General features: G+C 32.1%; 1 protein-coding gene and 1 long non-coding RNA gene across 2 annotated transcripts; both read left to right on the forward strand.

Annotated features, from left to right (window-relative positions):
- The first annotated feature begins 773 nt into the window (after positions 1–773).
- On the forward strand, positions 774–14,358 carry LOC132749187 (uncharacterized). Its single transcript, XM_060738899.1, has 2 exons — positions 774–958; positions 13,571–14,358. The coding sequence occupies exon 2, from the start codon at positions 13,590–13,592 to the stop codon at positions 14,178–14,180; it is 591 nt and encodes a 196-aa protein (XP_060594882.1). The 5' UTR covers positions 774–958; positions 13,571–13,589; the 3' UTR covers positions 14,181–14,358.
- LOC132749186 (uncharacterized) lies at positions 3,748–6,077 on the forward strand. The gene is made up of 4 exons (XR_009628382.1): positions 3,748–3,948; positions 4,504–4,564; positions 4,929–5,113; positions 5,342–6,077. It is a non-coding gene; the product is annotated as an uncharacterized LOC132749186 (long non-coding RNA).
- Positions 14,359–14,939: the final 581 nt, after the last annotated feature.

Consider the following 14,939-nt stretch of genomic DNA (forward strand, 5'->3'; position numbering starts at 1 on the left):
GAATACGGGAATTTTTTTGCTATAACATCAGTTTGAAGGTTGCAAAATAACAAATTTGTGCTGCAAAAATATCAATTATAAATATAAGAAAAGTTTTACGGTATAAATACATACTTGTTCATTTTACATATTTTAAAATAAATAAAAAGAGTTTGAAATCATCACCAATATGTTGTCAATATAGCCTCTAGATAGTCACGAAATGCCAGGATATCGCTTCTTCTTTCAAAAAAATTCTTCGGGGGAGCATGCCCCCGAACCCCCCTAGTTATGGAGTACATTTCAAAATATCTCAGTTACGCCCCTGTTCGTGCATTATATATAGAGGATATTGAATGAGTGTAAGTTCAATACTGAATTTATTGCACGAGTTGAATAAAATAATATTATGTGAGCCTCTGGCGAGCATAATATTATTTTATTCAACGAGTGCAATAAATTCAGTATTGAACTTACACGAATTTAATATTCTATTTATCACATACCCAAAATAAAGACCATTTAAAGTGAAATAAGAGTCATTTTTCATTGACGCGCCTATAGTATAACGCTAACATTTAGCGCGTCTTTACACTATGTTTGTATTACGCTAATGACGTCACGTCAAAATATATGCACGGCCGTGCGATACCATACCTATTTACGGAGTCGCAAAATCGGCACGGGTGTGTGATAATGAATAATAATGCACGTTTTTCGTTCAAATGCTTTGTAATTGATCACTCAGGCCTATCGGCCTTCGTGATTATATAACTACGCATTTGAACTCAAACTGTGCATTATTCTACAACAATGCACTCATAATCTATTTCCTAAACAAAACACAGTCCGACCTGTCTCACGGTCCGTCCTGTCCGTAAATTAGTTTTCAGTACGCATGCGCTATAAATTTGGAAAAATATCAGTATGGCGGAAAAAAGTCCTGGGTAATATTTTCTCAAAATTTGAAGAAATTGCAGTAAGTACCTTGTGAATTTTGAAACCAATAAGTAAATTATTTCGTACTTAGATGAAATGATAACATAATAAACAAAAAATAAGTAACTCGGCCAGGTAAATTACCAAAGTTTTTTCAATTGAAAACGAAACTAGGAAGTAAAATAAATTTTGGGGTATTTCCGCGTTTTAAAATGCAACAAGCATTAATCAGACTATTGTAAAGCTCTTCTTCAAATGAATTCTGTATATTAATTGATGATTGTAAAACGGCCAGTCCTATTGTGTGTGGGTAGGATTATCAAAACGCGTGTGTACCGAAAACGAAAGTAGAAATGGCAATCACCCCTATCCTCGAGTGTCCAGTTTCGACGCCCTTAAGGATTGTTTTGGATGCGTCTATAAAAACCATGTAATTGTATTGTATAAAATGTTGTAAGTTTTTAAAAAAATCTCTAACCTTCATGAAATGGGTAAATTTAAGCTGTTTTTCCAGCTATTCCTTTTCGGTAGCAAGACACCTCACCCCCCAGACACTTCACCCCTCAAATTTTGAAGACACTTCACCCCTTAAGACACTTCACCCCCCAAAATCAGTAAGACACTTCACCCCTCATCCAATTTTTTTCTATAAAGTAAATAAAACAAGTTGGTCAACAAGAAAATGCTGATATATGTTTATTTATATTATTTTTAGTAATATTTGATTAAAAATTTTGCTTTTTACCTTTATTTTTACTAAGTTAAAAGCTGATTTAGGTTAATTGGTTGTATTGCCAAATGATATATCACGGCACTTTCATCCATTAAGTGTTTATGTCACCTTGTTTATTCAACATGTTGATTAGTTGTTTATTCAATGGTTATCCCCGTCCCTAGATTTGCCACCACTTGCCAGCTATTTCCACTGAAAAGGGTGGCATTAAGTGTAAAAAAGGTGGCATTAACTGGAAAATGACAAAATTCCACTCTTTTTCCACTGTAGTGGCAAAATTGCCACCAAATGCCACTATCCTTTGGTGGCATTTTAGGTGGCATTGAGTGGAAATTTGAACATAGACTTTTTTTATGGTGGCAAAAGGGTGGAAATTAGTGAAAAATGAAACTTAGTTTATTTTGAAGGTGGAAAATGAGTGGCTTTTAGTGGAAAAGTGAAACTCTAACTATTTTCTGGGTGGCAAAAATAGTGGAAAAAAACTTAGAAAATTTTGTGAATAACTTTTAGTCGAAAAGGGAAACTCTTAACTATTTTCTGGGTTGTATAAAAATTGGTGGATAAAACTGAGAAATCTAGTAATTGTGCATTGCAGGGGTTTAAGATTTATTTAAGTCAAAGCTCCGAACTGAAATAAATCTGTTTATAGTTTTGTACTCTACCAAAGCATCAAGTGAACTTTTTATCAAAAATATAACCTATTGAAGTTGAACAGTTTAGAAAATTTTATCAGAAACTCATATTTCTTAAACATACTAGAATGCCATGAACACAATTCTGATACAAAGTCACTGCCCTCACAGTAACGGTATGATAATTCCAGCTGTAAAATAGCAGGAAAAGACACAGAAATTGAACGTAAAATCACTTTTCCAGGAGTTAAAACACATATAAATTATGATCAGGTAAAAATTAGAAAAGTATGGGTTACTTAACTTCCCATTTTTTATGGCAGTACTTTTCTTTTAGGGATGTAAAAATTTGACTTTCAAGTCAAAATGTTTATGTTCCATTCTATGCTTGTAAAAATAAAAATTACGGCTTTTAAAGTGTACTTTATATGTTCTTTAGTTATAATCTGTACATTAATTGAATAGTTGAAATGTTCTTTCTATGCCCAGAAAATGCATATCTCTGCATAAAGTTTGTTGCTTCTTCTATGATATTTAATGTCAATCTTGAATAAAGTTTGACTTTTGTTTTTTCTTCTAATTGACATAATAAATATTACAGTCTCTTCAATATTACTTTAAACTGATATCCGGTGAGTACTAACACTTTTCATGTAATGCTAACAATAATTAAAGTGAAAAATGCAAAGGGCAATAACTCCAAAAGTATGCAAAGAGTTATGGTTCTTAAACACAGCACATTACTCAAAAAGATCTATATCTGTGAAGTTTCAAATTAATATCTCCAGTACTTTTTAAGCTTAATGATCAAGACAAAAATTAAGCATAGAGAAGTAAAAAATGGCAATAAACCCCAAATCATGCAATAAAAAGTTATGGTTCCTTGGCATTGTAACTTCTCATAAATGAGATTTAGTTATATGTGGAGTTTAAAATTATTGTCTCTAACATCTTTTGTGCTATGCTTTCAGAGGCTTTAAATCTATTGTAAAAATTAATGTGTGAAAAGTAAATAAGTCATAATGTCTGATAAATTTCTTACAATCAGGATAAGTAAATACTATAGCTAGTAAATACTGCATCCTCTAAGATTTAACAACACAGCATACATCTCAGATCTGATAAAACTACTGCCCTCTTATCTAGTAATCTATGAATGGGGGTTAATAGTTTACTCATGCTGACCAGAATGTTCCATTTGATTATTTTGGGAGAGGCAACATTATACATGTTTTTATGTAGAATTTGTCTTAAAATAGCATACTAAATTATCTTTCAAAAGCTTATTTCTACTCAATCTATTTAGGTATTAGATATAGTTATACATTCAAATGAATGTCAAAAATAAAATGATGGGTGCTATGGTTTTTGGAAAACCCCTCACAATTTAAAATTATAATGGACTGTCCATGCACTTACACGTTGTAAAGTTTGAATTCAAAGGAATTGAGGTCAGTAAAAGCTTGCAAACACAAAGGAAATTATTGATATTGTAGCAATTCTGGAGATATTTTGTTTAAAATGTAAGGGTGCATATTTTTGATTTCTCAAAGAAAACATTTAAAGTCTTATTAGTGTGGTAAATAGAAATGAGAAGTTTTAACTGAAGTGTGAATGTGTAGACAAGAAGATAAACAGCAGAATCATTCCCAGTCAAAGTTTCAGGTAAAAAACTTTTACATACAATAATTATTGTTATTTATGCAGAAACTGTTTAGTTTTTTGACAGTAAAATATGAAGTGGTATTGTAATAAAATTGTGTTTTTATATTTGTTTTGTTTGTAACTTGACTAAAAAGAAAGCTGCATGTACAATGTACATATAAAGAATGTAGGGAATATAAAGAATGTAGGAAGATCTTCATCATTTCTTAAATACAATATGTTAGAAATTTTAAGTTTTGAGAAAAAAATTATAGAAATTAATCAGTAAGTACAATATCATTATGTACAATATTACATCAATCAAACTATAGATAACCTGAGGTACCTATTACTACAACTTTCATGCTATAAACAATTTTCCTTGTGTGTCACATGTGGAGCAGATTAACAGTAACTGATTTATTAGTAAGTTTCATTCCTTCATTGTTGTAATTCAGCTTTCATGGTGCAGTAGATAATTATATAACCATAACTAGACAGTCTATAGTAACATGCTATTAGGAGAGTGACAGTTCATAACAGAAACAGCATTAAATAAGAATTATTATTTTGCAGACACAAAGCAATGAGGAGCAGCCTGGAGCAAACACATTTGATCTTCAGTGGCTTTACAAAGGTATCTTGTTAATTCAAAGTTATTTTAGAATTAATAGGAAAGAAGTGTCACAGTACCCAATTAGACACTTTTCAGTTCTTGATAAATATAGCTATTAGTCACTATTTACAAACCTACTTTAATTCAAACTCTTTATGACACTTTAATTTGCATTTACATTTTGTTTTACAAATTTTAGAGTTTTTGTACATTTTAGCTTGAAAATTTTAAGTTGTATTTCTTTATTTCTTTCTTATTTAAAAATTTTAGAGTTGTATACATATACCAAGGTCTTATAAAAGTGTTTCATTTTCTGTCTTTACATATTAGATATTGATAATTATTTTCTGTCTTTACTTATTTGATATTGTTAATCATATTTTAGGACCAAGTGATGGCAGAACTGAAGCCATATGCCTCAAAAGAGAAAGGTACAGCAAAGCTCTTCAGAATGCTATTCAATATAGAAGAGATTAAAGGCCGCTCATTGTTTGGTATGAGGAAAAGGGAACATAGAGTCTAAAGCCAGACCTTCTTGTGCAGACAAGGCAAAACTTAAGTTCTTGGAAGGTAACTAATGAACTGAATGAAAATATCCTTTTTGATTCTGCGTATATTTTCTGCCTTGGAGAAATAAGAAAAGTCTGATTCTTCCACGTCTGCAGTGCTGTTTTTTTAAAGTGTTTTAATCATATCTATGCACTCAAATTGAATATAGAAATATCCAATAGTCATATAAAAATGTAAGCTTATGTTTTTAATTATTGTATTAATCATTCATAATTTTTTTTGTTTTAGATTGTGCGCTCGAAAAGTTGCCGACAACCTAAAGGACTGAACTCAAACCGTCCAGGAATAGCAAGATAAACTGAAGAAAATAAATGGACTAATGTTTTGCTATTTTTTGAGACAATAAATAACTTCAAATGGAAACATTAAAAAGGATTATTTTTAAAATTTGTTCGTTTCCAATTTAGGGTACAGGGTGACTTTTAAGCAGTTTCCAGCTATTGCCACCCACAAGGTGGAAAATTTCTGAAAGGGTGAAAATAGGTGGCATTTAGTGGAAACTGAATTTGCCACTATCTGGTGGCAAAATGGTGGAAAAGTGTCTAAATACTCCACCAATTTTCCACCCTTATGGTGGCAAAAGGTGGAAATAAGTGGCATTTGGTGGAAAATAAGTTTGCCACTCAATGGTGGCATAATGGTGGAAATTTGTCTAAATACTCCACCAGTTTTCCACCATTATGGTGGCAATAAGTGGAAACAAGTGGCATCTAGTGGAAAATGAGTTTGCCACCCTAAGGTGGCATAATGGTGGCATTATGGTGAAAGTTTGTCTAAATACTCCACCAATTTTCCACTCATTGGTGGCATTTAGTGTAAAAAAGGTGGAATTAACTGGAAAATTATATAACATCAGTCCTGCTCAAATTTTTCACCATTTTCATGATTTGGGTGGCGTTTTGGTGGCGTTTTGGTGGCATTATTGGTGGAAAATTGTCTAAATACTCCACCATTGAAAAGGGTGGCAATTTAGTGGCAAATCTAGGGACGGGTCTCACAATTGATTAGATAATTGAATTAAAATGGTATAATTGTATGAAAATTTAATTTATTCTTAATAATAGATTAAATAAATAAAATGAATATAAATGAATATAAATGAATATGAATGAATGAACCAGTTGCTTTATAAAATATAGTAAATATAAATTATTTATCATCATTATCAGACACAATTATCCTGCATTTCATACAAAGATCATTCATAATGTCATTTATTAAACAAATAAATAGCACCAGTTATGTAAATTAAGCACAAGGTTAAAGCACAAACCATCACCAAATCATGCCACTAACTAAGATTTTATGAAAACATTGCTGACTAAATTAGCCTGGAAAATGTTATTCTTATAGCTACTGAGCTGCAAGCTTTTATGATCAGTTTTAAAGTGATTAAAATGTAGCTACCAAAATAAAGTTGGATATACATGTAGCTTATGTTTTTTTTTCTCTAAATATCTCATGCCTTTTTCAGGTGTTGCATATATGAACTAATGCTATAAATTAGTCTGACAACTGAATTCTGGTTATTTGACAGTACCATTGCCTACTTGAAAATAAAAAACAGGCACGCAATTTTTGCCGCGAAAAATTGGCTCAAAGAAAAAATCTGCCAGTGCTAGCCCTGCCAAATGAGCGAAACTCAATGATTATTATATGGTAAAGATCAAACTGAAAACAAACTTAAGTACCAAAACTTCAAGAATTAAATCAACTCAAAATTTATAAGACAATGGGTTAAAACAATAAACATACTCAATCACTATTGAATGTATTTAACATAATCTACATAAATAATTGATAAACACAAAATAAAAAAAATGAGGGGTGAAGTGTCTCAATCAAATTTCTTAAAATGAGGGGTGAACTGTCTTAGGGGTGAAGTGTCTGCAAAAAAGGGCCTAGGGTGAAGTGTCTGGGGGGTGAAGTGTCTGTAAGCCTCCTTTTCATGAACAATCCTACTTTGACTTCATCCATAAGCGGCCATTTTTATTGAGTGTGCCATTGATTGGTTTTAATTACACACTACAGGAGACAGTACACCATAATACTTTTACTTACGTTGTTCATCAATATCATGAGCATAGACCTGCAAAGTATCAACCAGTGAAAACTAGTTTATCTCAGTGTTTTTTTTCTTTATATAACAACTACCCTAAAATGGTACACGGTTCCCAATAGAAAATAGACATTAAAATTCTCAATTTCCAATGTTAAAATTCCCAAAATGGCTTTTCAAAATCCCACAAGGCCAAGTGATTTCTCTAAAATCATTTAAATCAAAAACATATTCATATAAATCACCACTCAATAACTATTGTACAGGTAGAATTTTAGTTCTACCTGTAAAGGAGAAGCTGTTAGCTGTCTTTATTCATGATGACCAATCTTATTTGTAGCTGAAAAAATGCATAAAAAAAGTCCCAATTTAAGTCAAAATAACGCATTTTTTCCCAATCAGTCTGGTACCGGCACCATTCCCAAAGTAGTGAAAAAAAATGCTGTATCTATTCTTTATTTCTTTCATAAATGAAGCATAATTATAATACTATGCGGTAAAATGCTATTGTTGTATTTTTACAGTGGTTTTAGATGGTTGCCCTAGTCTGTTTGACCTCCACTGCTGAAAAAATATAGGTTGGAAAATAGCACCTTTACTCTTTTTGTCGAACCTGCGAAAACAAAATAATACACTTATTGCAGCAACTAATTAAAATATGGAAATTCATTCCATTCAAATAAGATAAACATATCCAATTAATTTTCAATTAACATTCATTCATCGATTAATAACCGTAAAAAAACACATACAGGTTGCTTTAGGGTGAAAAAATGCACCCAAAACAACACTATGTATATAATTATAGACAAGGGGCATTACTCAGTTAATAGAGAATTTTCAACCACACACAAAGTCATGCAAGATTTTCGTCTAATTAAATAAAACATTTCCACAAACAATACTGTGTTGCATAGCTTATTCAATCAACAATTGATAAACACTAACTCTATTCTGATTCCCTTAACCCACTTAAGAAATTTATTCCAAACTGTTAACTTCTGTCACAAAATTGCCTAGTCGTACGAGATGTCGCAACACCAAATACATAAATTTAAAAAGAGGGAGGCACAAATAAACACATGCAAACAATAACACAACATAGTTTCTATTTAACCTACCTGCGCAAATAGTCGAGAAGCGCTCTACATTCGTCTGTTTCGAACAAATTCTTCAAATCAGTGCAGAAATATGCTTTGGCGAGGACATTTTGGAAGCTCTGGTCAATTGATAAAACCAGTGTATCGAGACCTTTCATTGGTTCTTGCCCAAGGCAATATGGAATGAAAGGTCCAAAATGTCTTTGCTGAAGCAGATTTATGCTTGCAATTTAAGATAAAGATATGATAATATTTGTTGTCTTCATTTTTTAGGTTATAATTTTGTTGAAATTTTGTCCATCGTATTATTTAAAAAATATATATTATAGCTTTAATGGAGTATACATACTGTATTTGGGTATATTTCAGTTCAAAACAAAATGATACAAAAATTTATATTTGGGTATGTACTATGAATTTTAGTGAAAATGTATATTGTAATTCATAATTAAGACAGCACTTTTTATTATTAAACATTTATCTTAAGTATATTTGGGAATATTTGGGTAAATTTTTGCAATCTTTGGGTATATTTTTGCAATATTTGGGTATATTTGGGTATTTCATGCTGTCCCCTATGTTTATTCAATAATTGAAAAATATGAGCAAATAAATGAGAAGAAAATAAAGGTAAATATACCCCTCTATACAATAAATAAGCATATTGACAACTCAATTAAAATATCATTTAATTATACACAAACACAATATATGCATGGAAAATCAATTTCAACAAACCTGTTATACACAATACAAAATTATACTGAAAACCTTAGGCTAAATTCCGTTTTCCGGTACTTTTTGTACATACCTCTGGGTAGCCTAATTAATTTGGCGTGAACGGTTTGACCCATTTTACAGACTTTTTTTTCTTACTGTCAAACCGTTACGCCTAATTTTAACTGTCATTTTTACGCACGGAAAATCTACCGGTAACACTATCGATAGTTTGGACTGATTTTTACTGCTTAAACCTGAAAGTAACTTCAATTACCTCTAAAGATCAATAGAATATAAATTTTACTACTAACGTCTCCTAGAAAAAATAGTAGATTGTACCTGTCTTAACGCATACATGCGATTTATTTCAAATTTGTACTGTCTCCTCTATCTTAGGCGGACATGTTATGACGTCATCGTAAAAAATCGATTCCGTGAAAGCTGGTAGTAGCTACCAGTGTGTCTAGCAGGTAAGTGTGGGTTACGCATGAAGATTAAATTAAACGAAATATCGGGGGAAATAAATCTATTCATTATTTTTTAATAAATGTGTGCATTATTAAATACTATTGAAAAGTATCATTGTATTTAACCTAAAATGCAATGGTCGCAAATAGGCTCTGTACAAGTACTGTTGTTTAATATTTTTTTAATATTAAATAATACATATACTCAACATTTATCAATTGGTGGTTTGCCTTCTTGTTTACTGCTAATGACTGCCAAATGTCACTCTCGGATAAAATACTGACTTCATTTATACATGCATATTTATATGACAATTAAGAACGTAAAAGAAATATTGAAGGAAACTATTTGAAATACACTTCAAATTATTCAGTATTTGTACAAATAATATTTCAAGAGCTCTTTTTCACCGATTGCCGATATATAATACCAAATTAAACCTATTGATAAAGTTAAATGTCTTCTTGACGTACTTTATTAATTTACTAAAAAGGAACTTTATTGTGATCCAGCCATATGCTGTGTAACTATAAAGGAAGGGTCACATATTTTAATTGAAATAAATTTTAAGTAGAGGATATTAAAAAAAAAGTCATTGAGAAGATCAGAATTTTCAAATGAACAGATTAAGAGACTTATAAATGTATAAGGTGTATGTCTTGTTGTTTCATACTGTTTTGGTGACACTTTTGTTTGTGTCCCTTGTTGTTTTCTCGTCTATGGTAAGTTTCTTCCCTTTGCCCCTAGTTTTATTTCTTTATTTCGCCCCCTCCCCCGAATTTCCTATCCCCTTCTCCTGTGCCCGTTAACTTAGTGGTCCTGTTTCATACTGTTTTGGTGACACTTTTGTTTGTGTCCCTTGTTGTTTTCTCGTCTATGGTAAGTTTCTTCCCTTTGCCCCTAGTTTTATTTCTTTATTTCGCCCCCTCCCCCGAATTTCCTATCCCCTTCTCCTGTGCCCGTTAACTTAGTGGTCCTGTTTCATACTGTTTTGGTGACACTTTTGTTTGTGTCCCTTGTTGTTTTTTCGTCTTTGGTAAGTATCTTCCCTTTGCCCCTAGTTTTATTTCTTTATTTCGCCCCCTCCCCGAATTTCCTATCCCCTTCCCCTGTGCTCGTTAACTTAGTGGTCCTATTAATCATTCATTTATTTATTTTCTTTGATTTCCTTCTCAGTTACATTTTAGTGATAAGCCTGACCGTGCTCTCCCTTGCGCCCTTTCCCGTTTTAATTTAGGATCCTCCTGGGCTCCTTGCCAATGGTTCATGTTCCTGGGTCGTGTGGGGTTTGCGTTCATTGAACGCCGCCTTTCCTTGTTCATCTTGTTTATCATATTGTATACATGTATACCGAACCGTAACAAACAGATAATGATTATCAATACAAGGTTCGGCAAGCAAGCAAAGAAATGTAAAGAAACAGAAAAAACTTATCCACATTCATGTATCCACCCTCAAAAAAAACCCACCAAAAACGCCTGAAACTGCAAAATAGAAACATAAATACACAGGAGTGCCAAAGACGGCTCTGGTAGGTTCAAGTGCTCCCTTTCGCCGGTTTAAACAGAATTGATCACTTTAACATAATAATGTTGAAATTTTTAATCAACATCCACAGATGTGTACATAATACGGCGGTAATCATGGAACTTTCAATGTGACACATTCGAGGTGCCGTTCAACGGGAACTAGATAACATGGAATTTTTAATGGGTATCAGAGGTTTTGGTGCCTTTTGCGACAGTCGTTCCAACATTTCTCCCATCTGTCTTACATTGTTATGCTATTCAACATCTAAATAACGGTCACTAAATTTCCGCTTGCTGTGTTTTTATCATAAACCCCGTCAAATCTGTGCGACAATTGTATTTTACTGAGGACTGTCTGAAATTCCATTTTATAGTTTGAAATTTTAAGATTTTTTTTCAGAGTTTTAAAGTTATTTTTGGTTGTTTTGAACTTCTTCCCATACACAACCGTCCTCAATTTCTTTTAAAGATAATAAACTAGAAATTGATATGGAGTGTAATATAAATTGAAATTCTTCTTTGCTTCATCATGTATAGTATAATTATAATTCATTAAGATGTACCTACAATTACATTGTATTTTCGTATGTGGGAAATCATGGCAGGGTTATAAAATAAAAAGGTAGTTCAGAAATTTCACCTAATGATCACAGATGTTAAAAAATCCAACTTAATAATATCTAATTTGACAATTTAAACGGACTTAAATGCAGTATGATCTGACATCGGACATCATAAACTATTTAATTTCTAAGTAAGGTTATCATAATTTCCTTTACACATTCTCTTTTTAATGCTGAAACATTTGTGTGTGAATAAAAGAGTTATTCCTGCAATAATTCATATAAATAACATAAACAAATTGTATAATAAAGCTTGGCAAATACAATCGATTGCCGCCGATACCTGTGTAACACCATGGATTTTACCAGTGTTTACAATTTTACCATGACACCGCTTTCCAATATGGCCGCTTTCAATAATTTTCAACGATTAAAAAAATTAAAGTGGAATATTTAGACTTCTGTTCGACTTTGAAGTATGATAATTTGGAACCTTGCATAAAAAACGATTCTCTTTCAGGTAATGTAGACCGTTTCTTTGAAACTTTTCTAGTTTTCGCTCCCAACAACTTCTAATTGGGAAGCGTCCGTGCATAAAACTGCAGTTCGTGGTTGGACTTGGAAAAAGACAGCGCCCGTCCAAAATTATCTCGGTGTCTCTTTGACAAGTCTAATAAGTTGGACTAACCTCTGGGAAATTTCATCAAATGGAGCGTAATATTAACAAATGTTTTTATCCTTTTTTAAATTAAAGGGAAATAAAACAATTATTTCTCAATTTGTATGAAAATAATTAAATATCATTATATGAATAATTCCATACAAAAAATAAAGTAAATACACAAGTTTACGCAGAAAATATCTCTATTTATTATAGAAGATGCCACTACTGTACGACTGATTTAGTTTTATTGATTTTCATTATAAACATTTTATTTTTTGAAAAATTTGCAATAGATATTGGAAGAATACTGATAATTTAAAACACGTCAATTTTTTCACCTTGAACGGTAAAACAATGATAGAAAAAAAGAAATATCATGAAATTGTAATAAGAACTGGTTGGTGTTATTCCTAATTAAGAGCTTAATCTATGTACCGGAAAATGATGTTTAGCTAGGTTTTCAAAAAGGTCAATTAAATTACAACCCCTGATATTTTAGATCAAAGCATTACATAATAATATATTGCCAATGTCAGCAAAATATTTTGGCTGGGACCCCGTTATTTTGATGGGCAAGGGGGGGGGGGGGGCACTAGTGAGTGAAAAGCAAAATGTAGGGCCACAGTAGGGGGGATTTCACATGACTATTCAGTATTGAAAACACTTTGAAATAATGTTTTATGAACAATTAGATATTCTTATAGATGTAAATGATTTTTCCCCCCTTTGAACCCCCCCCCCCCCACAAATGATACAAAAATAAATTGGTATGAACATTTGTTTATGTGGAAATTAGGCTTGCAGTAATAAGTGAAATGCCAAGTGGTTAAACTCAGATTTTTACTCAGATCTACTGTCAAACAGGAAAAAAACAACAAAATTTTCTGCAATGATAATGACCAAATTATTTTCTACTGATGATTGTCGACATGCCTCTTTGATGAGATAAAAGGTTTGTCAGGTCTTTTGAACTTTGTCAAAATTAATTGATTTATTTAAATGTCTTTGTGTGATTAAATTTCAGCAAGTCTACTCTTTATGATTGATTGTTTAGTTTATCTGAGCACAAAATGTGTAAGGTGATCTTTTGTAATCACAATTTGTCCGGTGTCTATCGTCGGTCCGTGCGTCATTCAGATTGTTACAAAACTCTTAACCAGCTATTTTCAGAAATTTCCCACCTTTCCCTTAATACAAAATGTACATGCAGTTTGTTGTCCCTGTAATTGATTTTGTTTAGGAACGCATATCATATTTACATGTACCCAATATTTTGGACTTTGAAATGCAATCCAAGGCTATACATATGTATTTACTTATTTATATAAATTTTTAACATAATTTTTTTTTTTAGATTTTGGTAGCTTATCAGGATGGCCCATCAACTTCAGTTAGAGAAGGAAAGCTACAGACAGTGGGTAAAGGCTGGTTTAGGACTTGGATATTTAAAAGAGGGTCTGGTACCATTCTGTAATGACATAGCTGACCAACAACATAAGGATATCTTACAGAACATTAGGTCTACAAAATCACTACCATCAACTGCGACGTGTGGCAGCTGTCAAGTTGAAACTCTCAAGCCAGACCATAAGTCAGTAGGGAATGCTGGAAACAAAGTTTGTCCTCTTGGGCAAGTAAGATGCAGCTGTTGCTTTACTAAGGGCAAACTTGCTTGCCCAAACAGCATATGTGGCGCCATTTATGACTATATTGTGCAAAATCATGCATCTTCACCACCTGCACCTAACTGGAAAAACAGCGATGCTCAACAGTGGTCGACAGACCCTTGGAGCATTTGTAAGTGTTTTATAAATGCTCCAGGGTACGGAAAGAAGCAATCTGCTAGTGAAACTGATTGTACTGGGTTATTACACCTATTGATTAATAACCAGTATTTTCATAGCCACATTGCATGCAATGTCACAGGAACAAACAACCTGTTTTCAACGGTAAATCATTATTAAAAGTTCTTTTAATGATCTTTTATCAGCTCTATTGTAATGTAAATGCTGTATATACAGCATCAAAGTAAAAGAGAAAATGAAAATTTAACTATGAAGGTTATAAAGTAATTCACCACTTTAATGATACACAACAAATGTAAACAAAAAAAATCACCAATCGTTTTTATTGCAAAATTTGATGTTAGTTAATATTTACTGTAGATAGATAGATAGATTTATTTCGGCATAAAGGTAAACATGAAACAAGTGTAGATTTGTATATAGAACTATTTGTATACAGGCTATTTTCTCCCTTTCCCATTGGTCTATACATAGACCCCATTCCCAATCCAAATTTTGTTCTTTTTTCCCAATCCAAAAAAAAAGAAATTCCCAATCCCGAGGTTGGTGATTTGAAAATAGGTACCACTTTTTTGTATTTGGTGTGGAGGTTCTGGATGTTTCGGACATCTTTTAAGTTCTGATCAGTTTCAATAAGATTTATTTAGCTTTGTTCAAAGAATTTTAACATCTTGAATGCTGGCATATTTTTCCTAAATGATAAATTTCACAATTAAATTTTTGTCCCAAATTGAAAAGAAAATTAAAGACACAATTATTCCAAATTTGCCATGTGGCATTTTCCCAAAAATCCTGGTATAATTCATAATTGCATCTTATAAAACATTGTAATAAGTATGAAAACAATTTTCAACAAAACAATTAGTATTGCTAAACACTGTATATTTATTAATAAAACAATATTAAACTTGTGTTTTC

Source organism: Ruditapes philippinarum, unplaced genomic scaffold, assembly GCF_026571515.1.
Source record: "Ruditapes philippinarum isolate M1 unplaced genomic scaffold, ASM2657151v2 ctg10595_1_1_1_1, whole genome shotgun sequence".
Taxonomy (NCBI): Eukaryota; Metazoa; Mollusca; class Bivalvia; order Venerida; family Veneridae; genus Ruditapes; species Ruditapes philippinarum.